This window comes from Trachurus trachurus, assembly GCF_905171665.1.
Source record: "Trachurus trachurus genome assembly, chromosome: 19".
Lineage (NCBI taxonomy): Eukaryota > Metazoa > Chordata > Actinopteri > Carangiformes > Carangidae > Trachurus > Trachurus trachurus.
In genome coordinates, this window is record NC_139913.1 from 3,463,952 (window position 1) to 3,489,271 (window position 25,320).

A 25,320-nucleotide genomic window follows, 5' to 3' on the forward strand; every position below is an offset into this window, starting at 1 on the left:
TTTTGAAGAGAGTCGGTGACTTAAACTATATTGTGAGCACCCCAGATAGAAGGTCGAAGACACGGCTGTGTTATGTGAATGTACTTAAGGCTTACAAGAGTCCTGTAGCGACAGTGTGCTGTGCCATGCCAGTTCAGACTGATGCTGGTGAGGTTGGAAACTGAGAAGATTTGTCAGTGAGCGCTCCAGAAGTGGTAAGTGCCAGGCTGTGCAATACTGAGGTTCGTGCAGTGTTGGAAGAACAGTTAACGCATTTAACCGAGTCCCAGCGGCGACAGATTCTCCATGTGGTTGACTCCTTTCCTAGTTTGTTCAGAGATGTACCGGGGAGGACTGATAAAGCGGTGCATGATGTGGATGTCGGGGGGGCGACTCCCATCAAGAAACACCCATACCGGTTTCACCCTCATAAGAAGAAAGCAGTTGAGGATGAGGTGCTCAGGTGAAGCCTGATCCTACAGCCATACGATCTCCAATATTGCCTATCCTATATTGCTGGCAAGAACAACGTCATTGCAGATGCCCTGTCCAGAGGCTGAGGGAAGGAGGATTTTGATGTTTTATGTGAGAGTTGAGTGAACCTAATTTGTAGGAAAATTTATAGTTGAATGTCGTAAGGACAGTGGAGAAAAGAAAAGGGAAAAAAGAAGAAAAATAGAGAAAGGAATCTGTTATATGTTGTCCAGTGTGTGTTTTTCTTTTTTTTACCTGTTTATGGAGGGGAGGAATGTTAGGGTCATTTTCGTAGGTGAGAAGGGGCGGGCTGCCATATTGTGTAATGTTTTGATTGGTTGTCTGGTTACCTGGCCGCTTAAGTCTGATGTGAGCGGAAGGAGCAGGGATGCTGGGAAAAAGCCAAAGAAGAGAGTCTCGTGGATGGACGAGGCTGCGGCCCCGCAGAGAAGTCAAGAGAAGTTGACGATGAGAAGGATCCCATCCACTTCAAGATTGAATTATCGTTTTAGTTATTGTCTCGTCTAAACAAAAATGAACTGACAAAGCCACGACCGCATGACGACGGACGGAGGTCGATACACGCAGGACGCTGGAGCTGGTGGCCGGCCCGGTGCCACTGAAGCAGGACGCCGGTCTGCCAGGAAAGCCTCGCGGACCAAGCTACAGGTGGGGAGTGGAAGCAACCGTTGAGTCAAACATTGAGCAATATGGCAGCGAATCCCACCAGGCTCCAGGTTTTCAACAATAGAAATATGTGCACCTGTGTCATCCCTGTAGCCTAGATTTGTTAGAGCCTTAAAGCAGATATCAGCTTCACGGCCGTTTCGGCTAATGCTGCGTTCAAGGCAGGCTTTTGAAACCGTAAGTTACAGCTTCAAGTCACAACTACGACTTGGTAGCGTTCCAGGTAACCCGTAGCTCGTGTTTTTACCATCCTGTTGTCTGTGAAAGTTCCCTATAACGGCCACTCGTAACTTCCGACCCGTGAACTCGTACCAGATCGAACTGGTATGACTTCACAGGAAGGATCAACACAAAGTACGAGTTTCTTTGAACGCACCATGAGTTAGCAGCCCCCGCCCTTGTCAGGCATCAATTGGTCCTCGTGCTACGTCACCACATTCACGCGCATCCCTTGGCTGCACACACAGCCCTTCATGCCGTTCTCTCTCCTCATTGGATAACACTTGTATCCCACAAGGAACATTTTCTCCTCGGGTTACAGCAGAGCAGAGTGACGGAGAGACTCGTGTTTAGGCTGAAACACTTCATGTAAGTGATTGCTGACGGAAAATAGGACTATTTAGGACTTATATTAACAAAAACATTCCACTGATATCTGCTTTAACTGTAAAACTTTACTTGCCACTGGAGAGCTTCCGGACTACCTCAGTGACTTCAGCTTGGGTGATGAATGAATCAACCTCTGAGTCCTCAGCCTCTGCTTCCTCAATGGAAGGCGTGTCAGTGGGATTGAGGAGATCCTCGAAGTATTCCTTCCACCGCCCAACAATATCCGCAGTCGAGGTCAACAGCTCCCCTCCTCCACTGTAAACAGTGTTGGCAGAGCACTGCTTCCCCCTCCTGAGGTGTCAGATGGTTTGCCAGAATTTCCTTGAGGCCGACCGGTAGTCCTCCTCCATGGCCTCGACGAACTTTTCCCAGGCCCGAGTTTTTACTTCCGCGACCGCCCGGGCTGCCGTCCGCTTGGCCTGCCAGTCCCCCAGCAGAACGATGGAGTCCCCAGTTGGAGCACTTTCCAGCAACCCTCCCAGGGCCTGCAGGAAGGCCGGGTACTCTGCACTGCTGTTCGGCCTGTAGGCCGAGACAACAGTGAGAGACCTATCCCCGACCCGAAGGCGCAGGGAAACGACCCTCTCGTTAAGTGGGGAGAACTCCAACACATGGCGGCTGAGCTGGGGAGCTATGAGCAAGCCCACACCAGCGCGCCACCTCTCACCATGGGCAACTCCAGAGTGGAAGAGAGTCCAACCTCTCTCAAGGAGTTGGGTACCGGAGCCCAAACTGTGTGTGGAGGTGAGCCCTACTATCTCTAGCCAGTACCGCTCAACCTCTTGCATTAGCTCAGGCTCTTTCCCCCCCAGCGAGGTGACATTCCATGTCCCCATAGCCAGAGTCGTTGCCCGGGGATTGGGTCCAGTCCAGTCCCCGGTAACACCAGTCCAGGCGACGTAAACTTCCTTTCTGTTTTCTTCTTCATAAGGAGCTTTAAACCGCTCTTAGTCTGACCCGTCACCTAGGACCTGTTTGCCTTGGGAGACCCTACCAGGGGCATTAAGCCCTGGACAACATAGCTCCTAGGATCATTCGGGTGCTCAAACCCCTCCACCACGGTAAGGTGGCGGTTCAAGGAGGGGCAGTCTGCATTCATTTTTAATATATTTTATTAAGTTATATTACATGGTTATGGTAGCCTACATGGCAAAGACTACTCTATACCATATTTGGTTAGGGTGAGACTAGGTCATGGGTGCATTTCATTACACAATATAGACTGGTTAGATGCATACTGGAAATACTGGCAATTTGCCTACTGCAGATTTAGCTTTTGTTTGCATACTGCATTTTGGCCAAATCAGTAGGTACTAGTAGTAGACATCGTCATGGTAACATAATGCTGAGGGAGTGGCTCATTTGCATTTAAAGGGAGGGGCCACTGAAACAGACCGTTTTGCACAGGGCTGTTTTTGAGAGGATGAACAGAGTGCTGTTATGTTTGATCTTTGGGGTATTTTGACCGAAGAACGTCACAGACATGTCTTTAAGACACCCAGGAACTATTTTAGTTTGTGGGAAAGGAGCATAATAGGTCCCCTTTAAGTTTGACTGGATTGAATAGACACATGAACTCACCACCAGAAACATCATATTACTTTCATATTGTCCTTTTCATGTCTGACAATAAATCATAATCATCAGTGAACCACGATGCTCTTTGGATCGTTTCTGGCTGTGCGTCTGACATGCTGCTCACTCCAAAGGATGAATGGGACATCGGAGCCAGGAGAAACCCATTCTGAGGATTATTTACCACAACAGCCAGATACGTTGGCTGCAGCTTCAACCAACCTGCTGTGGTTCACTGACAAACCCAGCAGCTGCCACAGTCCTCACTCACAGCTCCTTTACTAACAACTACACTGGAAGTTCAGACAGTTTGATGCCTCATGATTCCCCACAGAAAGGAGCACACACACAAAATAACAGCCTTGTCCATGGTGCTGTGACACTTGACCCCTGAACCAGTTATACCACCACTGATGCACACATCATGCCCACACAACGATGGGACTTACAAGTTTTCATTCACCACACACACTCATTAATTTACAGCACAAACTCATATACTCATCGCTACACCGTCGCCAAAAGAGAGACAGTGATATGTCGTTCAACCAAGCCTGGATAGATGGAGAATGTCCTGTTATTATTATCTTATGTCAACTGGACTGTGAGTTTCTTTAATGGTTGTGTTGGGGACAGAGAAAGAATTCATTTCTGGACACATGCTGACGGCTTTAAAGTTTATATTAAAGTAAATAAAGGTCAGGATCAAACTTTAAATGTTGTGTCTCTCTCTGCAGACTCTGTCAGGCTGGTGAATGGGACCAGTGTGTGTTCAGGCAGACTGGAGGTCAAGTCCAACCAGTCTAACCAGTGGTGGTCCTCAGTGTGTGAAGATGACTTTGACCAGCAGGATGCAGAGGTGGTCTGTAGGGAGCTTGGCTGTGGGGCTCCTTCAGTCCTCCAGGGGGCGCTCTATGGAGCAGCGGAGGCTCCAATGTGGACCAAAGAGTTCCAGTGTGGAGGCAACGAGTCAGCTCTCCTGGACTGTAGAAGCTCAGGCTCAACTAGAACCAGCTGCTCACCTGGCAAAGCTGTTGGACTCACCTGCTCAGACAGAGGTAGAGCTACAGTTTGGATTTGTTTCATTTCTGTTTTAATCAAACTCACTTATTTTACTCTTCACTCTCTTCTCTGTGTTCAGAGTCTGTCAGGTTGGTGGAAGGAGCCAGTCGCTGTGCAGGTGAACTGCAGCTGAAACTAGGAGAGTGGAGACCAGTGGACAGCTTCGACTGGAACCTGAAGGCAGCATCTGTAGCCTGTAGAGATCTGGACTGTGGCTCTGCTGTTTCAACAAGTAGAAGAGAGGAGTCCTCACAGAGGTCTGTGTGGGAGATCGACACTGACTGTGTTGAGTCTGGATCTACCCTGACGGAGTGTTCATCATCACCATCATACGTATCTCCCTTCACCATGGAGATCATCTGTTCAGGTAAGTCCATCAGTGAGTTATATTTCCATTCATACAGTGACAGTCAGTTGTCTCCACTGAACTGAAGATGTAGAACAACATTATCAGATACGTTGACTGCAGCTTCAACCAACCTGCTGTGGTTCACTGACAAACCCAGCAGCTGCCACAGTCCTCACTCACAGCTCCTTTAATAACAACTACACTGGAAGTTCAGACAGTTTGATGCCTCATGATTCCCCACAGAAAGGAGCTGTCATTTACTGATGCTTCATAGATAAAATACAGAACAATTAAGATCAGTTTTGTCTTGTTATCTCTCCAGTGAACATCTGGATCAGAGTCCTTTTAGAAACTGACTGTTAACATTCAGCCAATCATCTCTCTGTTTACAGACCTGCTGGTCCAGTCAATCATCTCTGTGTCCTCCATGTATGGGGTCTCCCAGGCCCAGCAGCAGGGTTATTCAGGCGTGTTGATGGGCTCCAACTTCACCATCAGCTGCTCCATCCAGCCACAGTACCCAGGAGGCTTCTTCCAGCTCACCTTCACCTCCTCCACCACAACGGACAACTACACCCAGCCAGCTGTCAATCACTCCGCCTCCTTCCTGTTTCCTGCTGCAGAGCCCGCCCACCAAGGAAACTACAGCTGTGTTTATCACCTCTACCTTTTCCCTCATAACTTCTCCTCTGAGAGCCGTCGACTGTCCCTCACCGTCTCAGGTGAGTTGAAGCACATTTCACCTGTCTGTGCTCAGGGGCCCATTGTCTCTTCATCCGTCCATGTTGCTGTAGTGAAAAGTCCACGACAGGAGAGGATCCAGTGAAGGTACATGAGCACCATGATGGTAAGAAACTGGGTTTTATGTGATGAGTCAGAAGTCAGCAGGATGATTCAGCTTCATCATGTTTGGTAAACTGCCTGTAAAGATGGTGATTAACACTCACCTGAGACATTTCAACCAGACACAGGCTGGAAGGAGACAAGAAGCTCCAGTTCATCCTTTCAGACTAACTCTGTCCACCTGTTGTGTCTGTCCAACATCGTCAGTGCACAGAGACGATCAGACGACCTTATTCTCTAAGAACTGACTCAAACATGTTGAGGTTTGTTTAATGAAGCTGTTGTTCTCATGTCATGTGATCTAACGTGATGACTGAATGTGTCTCATCAGATCCAACAGATCCAACAGATCCAACAGGTTATATCATCAGACTGGTCGTCCTGCCACTCAGTCTGCTGCTGCTGATCGCTGTCATCTGTCTCAGCCTTAAGGTACCAGAATCACCTTTGTTGACCTGAGCTCTGTCTGACATGAAGCTCTCAGCTCCTGTATGTTGAACTGAAGTCTCATGTCTGTGTGCTGCCACATCTCTCCAGGCCACCAGGGGGCAGAGTCCAGTCCAACAGGAGGCCATAGAGCTGCAGTCTTTGAACCTGGGTGTTTCCACAGCTGACGGAGGGCCAGCTGAAGAAGAAGGAGTCCAGGCTGCAGAGGAGGAACTTGTCTAACATCCAGACTCGTCAGCTGCCACACACCTGTCCATCAGATCAGTCAATGATCCAGCATCGTCCCTCAGATGTTCCCTTTAGAGTTTCACTGAGATCCTGCAGGAGGAAATCATCTGTGGTTTCATCTCTCCTCTCAGTCTCATGTGATCAACAGGTTTTTGCAGCACAGTATCTCTTGGAGGAACAACACTGATTTATTGGTTTAGAGACTGAAAGTACAGTGATGATGCTTTCAAAGGCAAAGTTATGAATCCTTTTTTCTTCATCAATAAATCTCATCCAAAGATGAGTGAAGAGCAAACACCTGGATTTTGGATCATCATCTTCAGGACTGTTGGGACTTTGTGAATCTGAAGCAGAGCAGATAGGAAATCTGTGTGAACCGTCTGTCACACACAAGTCATCCGATGATTCCTGACTATAACCATGTTTCCATCCACACGTTTTTATTTGCATTAAGCAATATTGGATTAAAAATGCCTTATGGAAACGGTTAAATTCGATAATTAAATGTCATGAATATCGATAAAAAGTTAAAACGGTCTATATCATTTCAATTTCCCTTGATCGATACAAAGTTAATGCGACAAATGTTGATGGAAATAGTTCTTAAGTGTCTCCTGTTACTGGATCGATCACATGAGCTCACAAGAAACATTTTATAGTCTTCTATTCTCTTCGAGAGTCTTCTTCATGATTTTTACGTCATATGTGTATTGTAGTGTGTGTGAATTTATTCATCAGTTCAACAGTTTCTTCATGAATATTTTTGTTATAAATTGAGGGTCAGTGAGAACAAGGGGCTGAACACAGCTGATGAGTTAAGAGTTGTATTATAATAGTATAAGTAGTGTAGTATAGTAAACTACAGGCATGTTTGTTTGTCACATCTCTGCTGCTGCAGAAACCACGTGGGAAAATGCTCCAACCTGCAGCTGGCTGTTTCCACCTGTTGACTCTCTCCCCTCAGTGTAGAGGATGAGAGCAGCCTGCCCCCCCGTGGTCAGACTGAGGCACTGCAGCACCAGAGGACTCAACATCTGTCCTGTAACCTGAGTGTTTTCAGTGCAGCAACAAGACTTAAAGCAGAAGTGAGTGATCCGGTCGTTTTGGCTAATGCTGCGTTCCAGGCAGGCTTTTGAAACCGTAAATTACAGCTTCAAGTCACAACTTACGACTTTGTAGCGTTTCAGGCAACCCACTCGTGTTTTTCCGACCTGTTTTACCTGTGAAAGTCACTATAACGGCCACTCGTAACTTCCGACCGGTGAACTCGTACCAGATCGAACTGGTACCACTTCACGGTCGGAAAAATACGAGTTTCCTTGAACGCACCATAACAGTCCTCGTCGCTACGTCACCACATTCACGGCGTTCCTTGGCTGCACACACAGCCCTGCATGCCGTTCTCTCTCCTCATTGGATAAAAACTGTAGGATACGATAAATGTTTTCTCTTCGGCTCAGAGCAGAGCAGAGGGACTGAGAGACCCGTGTTTCAGTCCAAACACTCTATGTAAGTGATTGCTGTCGGAAGATATAACTATTTAAGACTTATATTAACACAAATATATCACTCACTTCTGCTTTAATTTTAAGTGTTTTATTTACATTCAGTCTATTCATTTTTTTCTTTTTCAACAAACAGAAAACTTGTTGCTGTGTGTGTGATGTTTTTGTTTTAACCTGTTTTAACCAATTAAATAAGAGGTATTCTGTATTCTGTATATATAGTATGTAGGAGCCAAAATATATTTTGCCTGTTTCTTTACATAGGTTTTACATCATTGCATTGACACATTGGGGTGTGTGTGGTTATTTTCTTTTACTTATTGTGTGTGGTGGCGGGAGTTTTGAACACAAAGAGAACGAGATGCTCTTAATATTTTTTGTTGACCGTCATTTCACCTTACCATCATCTCAATGTTATTATCATTATTATCATTATTATTTACTATAACTCTTACTCTTGCTATAACCGCTTGTTGGCTCTTTTTTGATTTTTGTTATGGACGTGTCAGCAAAGAGCTTTAAGTTCCTCAGCAGCAGTTTTGAAAGACAGCAGCAACAGTATATATGTGTATTTTTTGTACCAGCCTATAATATTTTTTAATTAATTCAATTTGATCTAATTTTCATTTTAATTTCTTTACTTTTAATTTTAATAATTAATTTTTAAGTGATCTTTACTGGCAATAAACTTATTACTTGGCAATAAAAATTCCTGATTCTGATTTCTGATGAGAAAATTGTGAATAGTGTTTTCAGTAGCCATGTGTAAATGGATAAATAAAGTCAATAAATAATTAAAGCAGATGCAGATGATCTGAATAAACTCAGAGAAGCAGATGATTGGTGATTCGTACCCGTGCAGGGAAGTTACATAGTGCAGTTTCAGCCGACGCGACCCGGCTCAGGCTGCAGCACCATTCATCCTATTAACCATTTTTCTACCATTGCAATGAGTCTGGAAACATTATTTTAAGGCCGAAAAACTCCGCAATGTTACTTTAATTGTAGCCCTCCCACTCAAATCTAATTTGTTACAGAATTGTCATAAAATACCCCTTTACACCTGTTAACACCTTTAGCATGGGAGGCGAAGTGGAGGGAGTCTACAAAAATATGAAATTTGGTACTTTACCGAGCGAATATGACTCTGCAGGGTGCAGAGAGGCCTGAGGCCTGTACTGCGAAGGAGGCTCAACATGGCCAGGCTTTGTGTACATCTTCCAGCTCAACAAAACCTCAAGTCCTGGCCCGGGTTAACACGGTACTGCGAAGCTGGTTATCAACTTGGTTTGTTAAGTCCGGCTCTCAGCTTTATGGTCTGTGCGTGTTCACATCAAAGGAGGCATTTGGCGTCATATGATTCAACTTCTGCACGAACGGGCTGATTTCAGTATGAGCGATATAAAAAAGCACGATCGCAGCATGAAGAAACAGTGTTGAAGCAACACTGTTTCTGCTTTTGATTTCTGACAGCTCTTGCGCTACTTTTAAATAAGAAGCTTTATCCATTTAAATAAACTAGAGCAATAACAACTGTCATTATAAATTGTGTTTTATATTGTTATATATTTCACTGATCGCAGTTATAACGCGAGTGTGTGTTTTATTGGAAGCGAGGCTGAATAGGCTACAGTGGGGTTTTTTTTAGGTGCTGTAGCTACAAGCAAATCTCATATTGTCTCTGTACAAAGACAACAAAGACCTTTTTAAATGTGAAAACAGCGGAGACTTATTCAAGATTTGCATTTGGGCAACACTGAAATATAACAGGCGAAACACGGAATTGATTTATTCACGGTCACATTAAGTGAAATTATTAACTTTACCGATTATCGATCTGATTATCTGTCCTGCTGCGAGCGCACTACTTCTTTCAGTGGTGACCGACTGTATATAAAAGTAAAATATAGGCTATAATGAGCTCCTGACGCTCAGCTCAACGGGTGAGGAGAACAACTGTAGGCGGAGACAACTCTCGGCGGAGACGCTCAGAGAGAAAGTCAACAGCAGCGGATCAGCGTGATCTCTCCCTCCGTACAAACGCTCCGTTCTGATGCACTGGACTTTCAAAGTAAAGGTGACGCCAGCTGAAAATAAGTTAAAATAGTGAAACAGCGGCGCTTTTATAGCGCGAGATTAAACTCTGAACATGAGCTAAGCATAAGTTACCATGGTGATCTAGTTGGGTTAAAAGAGAGCCACCTTTGTAGTACAGGAGAGCCTGGCTTTAGACTCAACATACCTCGCTAACCCACTAAACTGGCTTCGCAGTACAGGCCTCTGGTTAGCTGATTTTATAGCTATCTTGTTTATGTGTGTGATGTAAACATTTCAACTCCAAATATACATTGCAACACACATACACACACACAAAAACACAAAAAAGGGCATTCACCCTTTAATTTTCCTGGTGACCCTTTGAGTCAAGAAAATAAAATAATAGTAATACCCGGGGTTTTAGTATCATGTCGTTGGCGTGCATGTTGGAGCTCATTTGAATCCTCATGAACAGTGTTTTCTCAGTACTCACAGATCCTTGGAAATTCAGAAACGGTTAGCAGCAGGTTCCTCAAACCCTCTGTTCAGAGGAGAAGGTGCGTGGCAGCAGGCTGGCAGGCAGGCGTGTAGGCACACTATGCAGAAATTCACAACACTAATAAACTCTACTATTCATTCCCATGAACATTCGTATTGTCACCAGTTCACATAATGTGCATACTCACTCAGAAATCCCAGCGCAAAATATTCACCCCCACACACACAGTCTCCTTTCTTCTCCCGGCTAGCGCAGTTGAGGGTAACTAGCACTGATACGTCGCCGACCTTTTAGTATAATTACTGGCTGAAACAGCTCCAAACACGGCTCACTCTTACATTTTGTACCCGATACCACACAGATAAAACCTCCGGCTTTTAGTTTCAGTAGAAATAATAACTTTAAACACTTTTAAACCGCTTACAACTAGCTTTTTACGTTGTTGTTTTTCTTTTCCTCGTTTTCTCCCGACATTAGCCAGAGCCTGTCTCGTCCTTTCTTTTAGTCCCGCCCCCTTCTCAGAATCTGATAGGTAGTTGACGCTCACCTCTGACTGGCACTGATTGGCTAATAAAAGATTGACGCCTGGTTACCCAAATAAACAGAGGAAACGACATGAGACATTCAAAACCCATTAAGAGCATACGAAATTTCAGTTTCATAAAGTACCACATATATTCAATTCAATTCATTATTTATTTCAGACCCAAGGGGATCCATATCACAAAAACACAATAAAAAGAGACAGAGTAAGAAAAAGAAACAAATATACATACATTTATCCATATTAACGTCTTTCACAACAGCAGTACCGTAATTTAACCAACAAGATTTCAATTTTTTTTTTTTTTTTTTTTTTTTACCAGGGCACTACATAATAAAAGGAGAACTGGTTTTAATTGATCCATCTTTTTGTCTGTGATGGTGTGGCCGGGGAATCCGATCCTGTTTAAATTATATTTAAAGGGATAGTTCAAAATTTTGGCAAATTGGCCCATTGCCATAATACCTATAGTCATAGCAGTAGGTTTGTTACCTTTATTTGTCAGTGTGAGCTACTTTTAGAACGGCGGAGCAGAGCCGTGAGCTGCTCAGAGCTACGCTACGGAGGCTCATGGGATTTCTTGGTTTCCCTCATCAAACTCATCAAATACACAATCCAACAACTCCGAAACGCTCTGGTGGACAAGTTGTGACCTGCACATTAACCACGCTATGAGATAATAGCATTTTTATACTGCCACTTTTTACATCCCATGCACAACACAAAGAAATTTATTTACTCATAAAAAACACATAAAAAGGGCACTTTTTAATATGAGGCAAAAGGGCAGGGGCTCAAGCACAATGTGGGCCCTTAGTCTCATTGGTCCAACTGACATGATCAGTGTTGGTTTCTACACGTATGATGCAAAGGTCCTGTCATGAGTCACTGCAGTGGGTGAGGACGTCATGTTTGGTTCCTCAGACTGAGGGGACGTGAGGAGCTCGTCCACTGGAGAGCACCTGTGTCCTGCTCTGTGGAAGTGGTCTCCCAGGCCCAGCAGCAGGGGCTCCTCCAGGTGACTTCTGTGGTCATTCAGGTAGCTTTACCTTCAGGGAATAACGTTTCCTGGTTTTATTCTGACTGGACTACATTGACCCCCACCTCCTGTTAAAGCAGCTTCACAGCTGTGTGTGTGTGTGTGTGTGTGTGTGTGTGTGTGTGTGTGTGTGTGTGTGTGTGTGTGTGTGTGTGTGTGTGTGTGTGTGTGTGTGTGTGTGTGTGTTCAAATTCAGAGCTGACACTGATCGTATCGTTTCATGAGCTGCAACATTGCGACATCAAGTGCAATAAAAAACTTTTAAAAAAGAAACATTTAACATTTCCGTGAGAATTTGTTTCAGCAGCAGATGTTATCAGGTCGGTCTCAGTGACAGAAACCACTGGGATCTGATATCAGTCGTCCAGCAACAGGCAGCAGCTGCACCTCTGAGAGGAGGAGGGGGTCGGGGGGGGTCGGGGGGTGGAGAGGAGAGAGGATGTATATGTTTTATATAAGTGTTGTTTGAATGTTAATATTATTCATGTGGAGTTAAAATAAAAGTATTTAAGGATCATAAATGAGGTCAGGACTCGTGTTTAACCAACTTGTCACCAACATGGACCCTCAGCGTCTGGGCATCGTAACAACACACACCTGCTGTTCTCTGTGTTGGAGCAATGCACCACCAGCAGGTTGTGGTTTGGCTGTGGAGCAAAGGCTCCAGGGACATGGACTTAAAGTCAAGAGCCAACCGCCATCAAAAAAGTCACTCATGGCCACAGTAATGTTCAGAACAGCACCAGCATCGACAAATGCTAGCTTTGCCTGGTTTTTTGTGGGTTATGTCACTGAGAGTGTGTGTCTGCCACGTGTTTAAGTTGGTTTCTTTGTTTGGTGGATCGCTTGTCCATCCACAAGGCCTCAGCCCTGATTAGCCCCTGTGTGCCTTTTGTATGAAAAAGTAATTCCCAGGGTGACATTGAACAACATTAGTTCCACATCATGTGACCCTAGTGTTTGTCTTTGTTATTTGTTTATTTCAGTGACAATTGTGTGTTTTTCTTTCTTCAACATAAGGGTACCAACATTTTTGTCAGTCACACTCTCTCCGACCACTTGCTGCCTGTTTGGTTTATTTGTTATGCTTGGTTTCGTCTCCACCACACCTCTCATACACACAACTACATTCAGTGAACTACATTCACTACTGACTCAACAGATCACAGATTCATTTACGGTGTTGTTTTAACCTTAGCTGTAAATGCATTTAAGTTAATTTACTTTAAAACTCATGTGGTCTCCCTCTTTGTCATGCTCATTGAGCCTGTGCTGTGAAAGGATGCAGCAGATTAAAGTACTGTATATGTGAATTAAGTTGAGACAGCAGATGTGTTTCTATGATACCGTCATTCAGGAAATAACAAGTAATGTGATGTTTAATAAGATGTACTGACCTCATGGAGCTAATGACGAGATAAAACCTGAGGTTAATAGACGAGGAGAGGACGAGTCCGGCAGTCAGAGAGGAGACAGAGATGAGGACGGACGTCTACATGGACATGGATCACCTGATGCTGCTGCTGCTGCTGTGCAGCTCAGGTAGGACTGAGGGACATGTGTTGATGTATTATTGTTACTTTATTATTTGCAAATGTGTATCTCAATCTGTGTGTGCGTAATCATTTTTGTAAATGTGTAAAAAAAATCGAATCTATATTCTACGACGGAGTATTAGGGCCACATTGACAAAAAAAAAACAGACTTCGAGAATAAAGTCATAAATTTACAAGAATAAAGTCGTACATTTCCTACGAGAAAAAGGTTATAATATTACGAGAATGAAGTCATAAATTTACGACTTTATTCTCGAAGTTTGTGATTTTTTTATTTGTCAATGTGGCTCTAATACTCCGTCATAATATTCAAATTTGAAAGTGAAGACAAATCTGCAAATGCATGCAAAGATCTGTGAATGCATACACAGATCTGTAAGTGTACATAAATCTGTAAAGGTATAAATACATCCATAAATACATAAATGGATCTGAAAGTGTCTGTCATCAGTTACAACTCAGGCGAGAGATGTTGATTGTTGCTGACTTTAACTTAGCTGTTAGAAATATTGTTGCAGAGCTTTGTTAGGGTCAGGGTAGTGCCCCATTATGTAGGATTTGTGGTACTGGTACTGTGGTTGAGAAGAGCAACTGTCTGCTACCCTGTTAGGGAAGCACATACAGTGGTGGTCTACGTGAATTTGTTGATGGTGCCGTTGCTGAACAAAGCTCCAGAGCTCACTGGCCGTGCAGCCCAGCACAGGGCGCTTGTGTGTGCAGGGTGAGAGGAGCAGGGAGACCGGGCTTGAGCTCGGTCTCTGGAGCTCAGAGGAGCTGCGGTGTACCAAAAGTTAGAGTGACGTTGCAGCTGGTGCTCAGGCTTCAGCAGCGGCACCACTTGCACTGCAAAAACTCAAAATCTTAACAAGAATATTTGTCTTATTTCTAGTCAAAACTAATCTCTTTCCATTTAAAATAAGACTCATCACAGTAGCTTGTTTTTAGACACTTTTTTACATTTTTTTTTTTTTTACTTTTTTCAAGTATATTTTCACTTGAAATAAGTAGAAAAATCTGACAGTGGAGCAAGTTTTTCTTTCTCATTACAAGCACAAAAATCTTGCTTTGACTGGCAGATTTTTCTACTCATTTCAATTGAAAATGAGTTTGAAACAAGTGAAAACTGTCTAAAAACATGTTCATTTTCAGGTGATGAGTCTTATTTTAAGTGGAAAGAGATTTGTTTTGACTAAAATTGAGACATTTTGACAAGAAAGAAGACAAATATTCTTGGAAAGATTTTGAGGTTTTTGCAGTGTGGGTTTAGAAACAGTAATTTATGGTTGAAAAACTACATAGTGGGGCTTTAAAGGGGACATATCATGGAAATATCACTTTTTGAAGGCTCTTTAACATATATTTGGGTGTTGGTCTTGTCTTTCGGCCCCCGAAATGTGAAAGTTCACAACAAAATCTGTAATGTGCAGGCTCCCTAAGTTAAAATGTGATTTTACGAGCTGTTTCCTCAGTTGTCTGACAATGATGTCATTAGTTTTTGAATTTGCATAATACCACCCCTAGGACCAGCAAAAGGGGTTGGGCGGGGCAAGCAGTAGCTCATTTGCATTTAAAGGGACAGGCACTGAAACCTTGGGGTATTTTGACCGAAGCATGTCACAGACATCATGTCTTTGAGACACCTGGGAACTATTTTAATTTGTAAAAAGGGGCAGAATATGTCTCCTTTAAAGGTAAAAGCCCCAAAATATTTTTTTTGAAAAACATGTAAAAACACACCTGTTATTATTTATCATTAATATTATTGTTGTTGTTGGAGGGCAGCCCCCTCCTTAAGAACAATTTTGTCTTGTTATCTCTCCATTTGGGACAAATGTTTTATTTGCAAGATTAAAATGACATGTAACACACACACACAAAATAACAGCCTTGTCCATGGTGCTGTGACACTCGACCCCTGAACCAGTTATACCACCACTGATGCACACATCATGCACACACAATGATGGGACTTACAAGTTTTCATTCACCACACACACACACTCATTAATTCACAGCACAAACTCATATACTCATCACTACACCGTCGCCAGAAGACAGACAGTGATACATGTCGTTCAACCAAGCCTGGATAGATGGAGAATGTCCTTTTATTATTATCTCATGTCAACTGGACTGTGAGTTTCTTTAATGGTTGTTGGGGACAGAGAAGGAACTCATTTCTGGACACATGCTGATGACTTTAAAGTTGATATGACAGTAAATAAAGGTCAGGATCAAACTTTAAATGTTGTGTCTCTCTCTGCAGACTCTGTCAGGCTGGTGAATGGGACCAGTGTGTGTTCAGGCAGACTGGAGGTCAAGTCCAACCAGTCTAACCAGTGGTGGTCCTCAGTGTGTGAAGATGACTTTGACCAGCAGGATGCAGAGGTGGTCTGTAGGGAGCTTGGCTGTGGGGCTCCTTCAGTCCTCCAGGGGGCGCTCTATGGAGCAGTGGAGGCTCCAATGTGGACCAAAGAGTTCCAGTGTGGAGGCCATGAGTCAGCTCTCCTGGACTGTAGAAGCCCAGGCTCAACTAGAACCAGCTGCTCACCTGGCAAAGCTGTTGGACTCACCTGCTCAGGTACAAGTGGAGCTACAGTTTGGATCTGCTTCATTTCTGTTTGAATCAAACTCACTTCTTTTACTCTTCACTCTCTTCTCTGTGTTCAGAGTCTGTCAGGTTGGTGGGAGGAGCCAGTCGCTGTGCAGGTGAACTGCAGGTGAAACCAGGAGAGTGGAGACCAGTGGAGGTCGACTCCTATTGGAACCTGAAGGCAGCATCTGTAGCCTGTAGAGAACTGGACTGTGGCTCTGTTGTTTCAACAGGAGAAAGAGAGGAGTCCTCAGAGAGGTCTGTGTGGAGGATCAACCCTAACTGTGTCCAGTCTGGATCTACCCTGAGGGAGTGTTCATCATCACATTCCTCTTCCTCCACCATAGAGATCACCTGTTCAGGTAAGTCGATCAGTGACAGTCAGGTTTAGTGTCTTCCTTCCTTTGTTTCAGTGTCAGAAATTTTCAGTAACACTTTTTGTATTTAAGTGAGTGAAGGTCTGAGAACAAGACATTTAATATGTCAACATGTTACATCATCGTCTGTATTGGAGAACCCCCCACCCAATCATGGGCTCCTTGCAGGTACAGGTGAAGCTAACCCCTGAGCAGGGGAGGATCAGATACATGTAAACTCCACTGAACTGAAGATGTGGAACAACATTATCATAAATGTGTCCATCCTTTAAGTTTGATGGTGGACGGCAGGTGATGCAGTGATACTGTGACTGACTGCAGCATCACTGGATTGAACAGACACATGAACTCACCACCAGAAACATCATATTACTTTCATATTGTGCTTTTCATGTCAGACAATAAATCATAATCATCAGTGAACCACGATGCTCTTTGGATCTTTTCTGGCTGTGCGTCTGACACGCTGCTCACTCCAAAGGATGAATGGGACATCGGAGCCAGGAGAAACCCATTCTGTGGATTATTTACCACAACAGCCAGATAGGTTGGCTGCAGCTTCAACCAACCTGCTGTGGTTCACTGACAAACCCAGCAGCTGCCCTTGCCTTGCCTTGCCTTGCCTCATTCACAGCTCCTTTAATAACAACTACACTGGAAGTTCAGACAGTTTGATGCCTCGTGATTCCCCACAGAAAGGAGCTGTCATTTACTGATGCTTTATAGATAAAATACAGAACAATTAAGATCAATTTTGTCTTGTTATCTCTCCAGTGAACATCTGGATCAGATCCTTTTAGAAACTGACTGTTAACATTCAGCCAATCATCTCTCTGTTTACAGACCTGCTGGTCCAGTCAATCATCTCTGTGTCCTCCATGGACGGGGTCTCCCAGGCCCAGCAGCAGGGTTATTCAGGCGTGTTGATGGGCTCCAACTTCACCATCAGCTGCTCCATCCAGCCACAGTACCCAGGAGGCTCCTTCCAGCTCACCTTCACCTCCTCCAACACAACGGACAACTACACCCAGCCAGCTGTCAATCACTCCGCCTCCTTCCTGTTTCCTGCTGCAGAGCCCGCCCACCAAGGAAACTACAGCTGTGTTTATCACCTCTACGTTTTCTCTCATAACTTCTCCTCTGAGAGCCGTCGACTGTCCCTCACTGTCTCAGGTGAGTTGAAGCACATTTCACCTGTCTGTGCTCAGGGGCCCATTGTCTCTTCATCCGTCCATGTTGCTGTAGTGAAAAGTCCACGACAGGAGAAGATCCAGTGAAGGTACATGAGCACCATGATGGTAAGAAACTGGGTTTTATGTGATGAGTCAGACGTCAGCAGGATGATTCAGCTTCATCATGTTTGGTAAACTGCCTGTAAAGATGGTGATTAACACTCACCTGAGACATTTCAACCAGACACAGGCTGGAAGGAGACAAGAAGCTCCAGTTCATCCTTTCAGACTAACTCTGTCCACCTGTTGTGTCTGTCCAACATCGTCAGTGCACAGAGACGATCAGACGACCTTATTCTCTAAGAACTGACTCAAACATGTTGAGGTTTGTTTAATGAAGCTGTTGTACTCATGTCATGTGATCTAACGTGATGACTGAATGTGTCTCATCAGATCCAATAGATCCAACAGATCCAACAGGTTATATCATCAGACTGGTCGTCCTGCCACTGGGTCTGCTGCTGATGATCGCTGTCATCTGTCTCAGCCTTAAGGTACCAGACTCACCTTTGTTGACCTGAGCTCTGTCTGACATGAAGCTCTCAGCTCCTCTATGTTGAACTGAAGTCTCATGTCTGTGTGCTGCCACATCTCTCCAGACCACCAGGGGGCAGAGTCCAGTCCAGCAGGAGGCCATAGAGCTGCAGTCTTTGAACCTGGGTGTTTCCACAGCTGACGGAGGGCCAGCTGAAGAAGAAGGAGTCCAGGCTGCAGAGGAGGAACTTGTCTAACATCCAGACTCGTCAGCTGCCACACACCTGCCCATCAGCTCAGTCAACGATCCAGCATCGTCCCTCAGATGTTCCCTTTAGAGTTTCACTGAGATCCTGCAGGAGGAAATCATCTGTGGTTTCATCTCTCCTCTCAGTCTCATGTGATCAACAGGTTTTTGCAGCACAGTATCTCTTGGAGAAACAACACTGATTTATTGGTTTAGAGACTGAAAGTACAGTGATGATGCTTTCAAAGGCAAAGTTATGAATCCTTTTTTTTTCATCAATTAATCTCATCCAAAGATGAATGAAGAGCAAACACCTGGATTTTGGATCATCATCTTCAGGACTGTTGGGACTTTGTGAATCTGAAGCAGAGCAGAGAGGAAATCTGTGTGAACCGTCTGTCACACACAAGTCACCTGATGATTCCTGACTATAACCATGTTTCCGTCCACACGTTTTTATTTGCATTAAGCAATATTGGATTAAAAATGCCTTATGGAAACGGTTAAATTCGATAATTAAATGTCATGAATATCGATAAAAAGTTAATGCGGTCGATATCATTTAATTTTCTCTTGATCGATATAAAGTTAATGCGACAAACGCTGATGGAAACAGTTCTTTGCCGGATAAATGTGAGTTGCGATCATGTTTTATGTCAATTCCGCTACGTATTCCCAGCTGTTCAACGACACGGCGGGAGTAAACAAAGAAAGATGCAGGTTTACAGGCGACAGACTGGCTTGTGCAACAGCCTATTTACCAACTTAACTTGGCTATGATTGTAAAACAGCACATTTATTCAATTTAAAGGTCTTAGATGGAAACGCACTTGAACCAGCGTTATTCGCATTCATATTTTTATCGATCAGATAATTCGATCGGCAAGTGGATGGAAACATAGTTTATATGTAAAGAGTTGTATTTAGCCATTACTAACAGCTGCTGTTGCTTCCTGCTTCACTGTCTAAAAATATACTATATATAAATATAAATATACAACACAAAGATGAATGTGGAAGTCGACCGCTCACCTTTCCAGTGCATTTCCTATGATGCCCTCCATAGTCTCTTCTTTGAAGCTTGTTTGCGTGTTGTTTGTGTGCCTCTGCTCTCCATGGTTTGGACTTGGAAGTGAAGTCTAGAAGAACTTTACATTAATAAATAAACAGGGAATTGAAAGAAGGAAAGCAACTGTCGAGGAAGGTTGAGGTTCCCAAGCTCTGTCTTCAGAATAAAATGTAATTTTGCAGCTTACGATATTGTAACCTTTAAGTGTGTTTTTGCTAAAATTTTAAAAAGCAGTAGTGAGAAGAATATCCTGTGATTTTTGCCAGTTTAAGATATTATAACCTTGAAGTGTGTTTTGCTAAGTGCTAAAGACAGGAGAAGAAAGTCATCTGTGATTTATCATTGATTTGTTGGTGAGAGCAGAGTGAGAACTGTATCCTGTCGAGGAAGGTTGAGGTTCCCAAGCTCTGTCTTCAGAATAAAATGTAATTTTGCAGCTTACGATATTGTAACCTTTAAGTGTGTTTTTGCTAAAATTTTAAAAAGCAGTAGTGAGAAGAATATCCTGTGATTTTTGCCAGTTTAAGATATTATAACCTTGAAGTGTGTTTTGCTAAGTGCTAAAGACAGGAGAAGAAAGTCATCTGTGATTTATCATTGATTTGTTGGTGAGAGCAGAGTGAGAACTGTATCCTGTAATTTTTTAATTTTAAGATATTATAAACTTAGAGTGTGTTTTGCTTAATGCTAAGAACAGGAGAAGATAGTTATTGTAACTCATGTTAAGAGCAGACTGATGAGGAGCAGCCCGGAACCTCAAGGAGGGGGTGTCAAGGAAAGTTGAGGGTCCCGGGCTCAGCCTTTAGAGGGAATGTGATTTTTGCTATCTTATGATATAATCAAGTGTGATTTGATAAATGCTGGAGACTATCTTGTGATTTTTGCTATCTTATGACATTATAATCAGAAAGTGTGATTGGAAATGCTAAGGAGTATCCCGTGATTTTTGCTATCTCATTATATTATGATCAGAAAACGTATTTTTGCTTAATGTTGAAGACAAGGGAAGATGGTCATACGTGATTTGCTATTGTATCTAATGGTAGGATCAGGATGAGAAAGTGATGTGTTCTCCGCTGTGTTGAGATTTGTGATGAAACCTGAACTGATGAAATAATTGCTGTAACCTGTTAAAGAGGGAAGTAGGAGAGACAGGACAAAGGTTAAGGTATGAGGAACCGGTGACGTGTCCGTGAAACAGGCTGAGGCAGGTCGAGGACGAGGAGAGAAGGCCACAAGGTCAGTTAGGTGGCAGAGATTTAAAGATGGAGAAGTACACGTTGACCAAATAAGGCAAGTACCGATGCAGAATGATGGAGAAATTGTTCCATGACTTTACTCCTGCGAGGACCCCGAGAACTAGTGCATTTGAAGAAATTAGCCATCAGACTTAGAAGAAAAAGAGAAGACTTGCACTCACTGATTTGGTCTCGGGTGATCCCCACACTCCCTGCCATTGGGGTCGGCTGAGCCTGGTGAAGAACCGGCTGCCAGCACCGGAGCGAGGTTGTTCCGCTCTGAGGAACTCTCAGCCCGAAATATCACCCCAGCAGATGGGATTCAGGAAATTTGTGACTAGCCAGCCGAAGCCTGTATCCTTGTATCCTACAGAAATTGTAAATCAGGAAACTATTCATCAGAGGTAGGGTGATTGATAGGGATAAATTGATTTTAATAATTTTGTTTGTATGCTCTGATGCTGCTTTGTCACTGCTAAATTCCTGCAATAAATATTCAACCTAAAAGACAAGAGAACTGTTATCCTCATCTTTTTGTCTGAGGTTTTAATTCAGTTTTCACTGTTATGCTGTCCATGATCGTAAGAAGCTAAGCCATAGTGTGCACAACATCTTTAAGGCTCTTAAAGGGATAGTTCACCCAAAGTTCAAATTTCTTTGTTATTATCTACTCACCCTCATGTCGACTAAGGGCTGGGAGAAGTTTCAGAGTCCTCCGTGCCTTCTCGGAGTTACAGCGGGGCTCCGTGCAGCACTGCATGTCCATATGACGGTTGAGAACGGAGCTCACTTTTCTTCGTCCAAAAAGACACACCAAAAAACATCCAAATACCTCCATAGTGCTCATCTGTAATGTCCCTCTTGTATTGAAGCCCCAACATGAGAAATTGTTCCGAAAAAAATTAAATAATTCTATATTTTAAGCTCGTTTGTAGCGGAAGCTCCTCTTCCTCGTCCGTCCAAATCGCGCGCGATTTGCGCCAGCGTCAGTGCGATTAACTGACGCCGGCGCAAATCGACTCCCTATTTGTCAAGTCAGAGTCATGAGGCTACAGCTGAATAAAGTAATAAAAGATACAAATTCCCATATACTACTTATTTCGTGTCTTTATAGCATCTTTAATATTTTTCTTTAAACTGCTTTTTGAACACGGAAGTGGTCTTCACTTGTAGAACCCACAACTCCCCCCCTGCTCTAACCATGACGGTAACACAGCCTCTAACCTCTGACCTCTGACCCTGGACACCCAAATGTGCAAAACTACAGTCGTCGTCCATCTCATAGGCATAAATAAACAGGTTGGCCCGTTGCTGCGATACGTCAGTGCGTCCACCATATTGGATGTGGCAGATCTGCCCTATGAACTAATATAAGTGAATGGACTGAACTTTATAAAGCACCTTCCTACAAAGTGCTATAAGTTAATGCCTTTCATTTATCACACACAAGAATATATTTAGGAAACAGATAGGCACCAAAACAACATGTTTTTCTTTAAATGTTTCTGAGTGTTTACAGCTACCAATGTTTGTAAAGTTGTTACAATGATGATAAATGACAGTTAAATATAGCGGGATGTGCACATTATTATAAAGGGGCAGGGACTCAACATCACAAAAGGGCTGTACAGGCAATTCTTTTTTCAGGCCTTAATAACAAAATAAATCAATTAAATTAAATTACAGTTACTGTTTAGTCTGTAGAGAGAGCCTGCACACCTACAGCACAGCAATCAACATGCTGAACTCAATGATTTGTTGACGTAGCATAGCTAACGTAGCACAAGACCTATATTAGTAGCTAGACCAATTTCCCAACCTGCTGAAATCAAGTCATGACTTCTGAACTGATATAGGCTAAAGCTAATATGGTATTTTTTTCCAGGATGCACATTAAAGCAGAAGTAGGCTAAGCGATCCGGTCGTTTTGGCTAATGCTGCGTTCCAGGCAGGCTTTTGAAACCGTAAATTACAGCTTCACGTCACGACTTACGACTTTGTAGCGTTCCAGGCAACCCACTCATGTTTTTCCGACCTGTTTTACCGGTGAAAGTCACTATAACGGCCACTCGTAACTTCCGACCCATGAACTCGTACCAGATCAAACTGGTACGACTTCACAGGTCGGAAAAACACGAGTTACGAGTTACCTTGAACGCACCATAACAGTCCTCGTCCCTACGTCACCGCATTCACGGCGTTCCTTGGCTGCACACACAGCCCTGCATGCCGTTCTCTCTCCTCATTGGATAAAAACTGTAGGATACGATAAATGTTTTCTCCTGGGCTCAGAGCAGAGCAGAGTGACTGACAGACCCGTGTTTCGGTCCAAACACTCTATGTAAGTGATTGCTGTCGGAAGATACAACTATTTAAGACTTATATTAACACAAATATATCACTTACTTCTGCTTTAACTCATTGAGTGGCCAAAACAAGAGTTGTAGTTTTTTTTCTCCACGGTTTATGCTAGAGGGCACCTGTAACGCCGTATTATGTAATAATGACGCATTATGTAATAATGTAATAAATCTTCACGTCATTATGTAATAACGCCGCATTTTGTAATAATCTGCCGCATTTTGTAATAAAAATCTTGAACGCAATATGTAATAAACTTTGCCGCATTTTGTAATAAGTTGTTACATTTTGCATCACTTATTACATATTGCGGGTGTTACACTTTTTTATGAAAAAAATGTAATAATTTGGTGCATTATGTAATAAACCACCAAAATGGATGTCTTAATTAGAAAAAAAAGACATTAGGACCATCAGAATAACACTGACTTTAAGCATACCAGCATGCATGAATCGTAAATATGAATTAATTTCTAAAACCAGTAGGACGGTCAAATCTAACTATCTATCTATCCCACCGCTCCGCTCTGGGTGCTCCCTGAGGGGCACGCCACCAGATGCGCTTTTCTCCGTGCCGCTCGGCAGGCGCCTCGGCCCCTCAGATGTGTGTGTGTGTGGGTATGTGTATCATGTGTAGCCCGTATGTGTGTGTCGCCTGTGTGAATGTGTGTGTTAAATCTCGCTCGCGCTCTGTTAAGATGAATAAACAAATCGCTGCAGAGCACGAGCCTGGCACAGCCTGGATCAGCTGGGCAAATTTTGATAAAATGTTAAATCTGGTGAAAATCAGAGGCAAAATCACTTCCAGCATCATCAGCCCGATGAAATCCCACAGCTCGACCCCCCCCAGCTCGCCCCAGCTGCGGCTCCGGGGGCGGCGATCCCAGCCGCCCCTGCCGCTGCTGGAGCAGAGCTGGACCCGGCCTGGAGCTCCAGTCGGACCGTGGTCCATGTCATCCCTCCACAGACAGACGAACATGACCCGGGCGTATTATTGTCGGTGGACAAGGGGGGAGGGAGAGACGCGGAGCGGTTACCATCCGCGTGGGACCCGCTGTCGGAGGAGACCGCTCTGGTTACATGCTGCTATTCAGACATGCCGCTATTTCGACATTGACTTCTAATTGTCGGAATAGCGGCATTAACATTATTTTTTAAGCGTCCCACTATTCCGACATTTTTTTTTTCATTGTCGGAGTAGCGGCACTTTACTATTTTTCAAACATTCCGCTTTTCCGACATTGATTGATTACGTTATAGTCAGACGTGTCCTTCTGATTTATTTTTATTTTTTCATCTGAGACACTGTTTCTCATACACAAATACATTGGCCTATTAGAGAAGAAAAAACAAACCCTCCAAGTTTAAAAACACACCGGCGGCAGCGCACACTGATCTGCAGCTACTGAGACTGTTATTGTTCAGTCACCTGAGTTTATCCTGCTGCTTTACATTGTTTTAACATAGGTAAAAGAAGAAAAAAAAAGATTGTCTGGAATAAAGGGGCAGATTACATAAGAGTATTCTTTTTTCTGCTCCCTTTTGTTGAGATTTGGGAGGTTTTTGCCTGATTTATTGCCCGATGATGTATCTCGCTTTCTTTCCCCCTCCCTCCGCCCGTTGTCTTCGTTGTCACTTTGTTGTCGCTCCACAGAGCGCACATGGCTAATTAATATGCACGTGCTGACCATATATGGTTGTGTAGGCATTCCGGGGACGGAGGTGTGTTCACGTGCGCAACTGCGCACCATTCTTGGATCCAGTTATCAAAGTTGAGGTGCAGAGTTGTGCACGCACAGTTTGATAGATCTGAAAAAGGTGTAAATATGTTGGGTGTCTTTTCGCCGTAGGCCTAAGCAAAACATTTAGTAGCAGCAGTTTTACACTGCTAACTTACAGTTTTGATAAATGAGGCCCCAGGCCATAAGCCCAGAGCCCAGACGCTCACAGCTGCAGCTCCGCGGCTCATCCGCGGCGCTGTCCGTGGTGCTGAAGGTGACAGGTTAACTTGACAAACAAACTGCAGCATAGTTCTGTTTGTTTATCATATGTGTCAGTTTTGTTTGCGACTTGATAGTTTAGTTGTTGAGATTAAGAACATCACTCCCTCATCAAACCGGTGATAGACATGCTGAAAAGAAAAGAGAGAGAGAGACGCGCCTGGGTATCGCAGATGTAAAAAAAAAAAAAAAAAAAAAAGACGTGTCGGAATAGCGGTATCAAAAAGTGTCGGACTACCGGCATGTCTAGATAGAGGGATGTCGTAATAGCGGGATGTCTAAATAGTGACATGTCG

At 43.7% G+C, this 25,320-nt stretch overlaps 1 protein-coding gene across 1 annotated transcript in view; it reads right to left on the reverse strand.

Moving 5' to 3' along the window:
- LOC311003129 (uncharacterized protein) overlaps positions 1–17,570 on the reverse strand; it is a gene marked incomplete at its 3' end in the record, with an annotated part of 151,899 nt that extends 134,329 nt beyond the window's left edge. Inside the window, exon 1 of the mRNA XM_083994814.1 lies at positions 17,375–17,570. Within this exon, the coding sequence (XP_083850940.1) occupies positions 17,375–17,533 (159 nt within the window). The 5' untranslated portion in view covers positions 17,534–17,570. The remainder of the gene's footprint in view (positions 1–17,374) is intronic.
- Between the last annotated feature and the right edge of the window lie 7,750 nt (positions 17,571–25,320).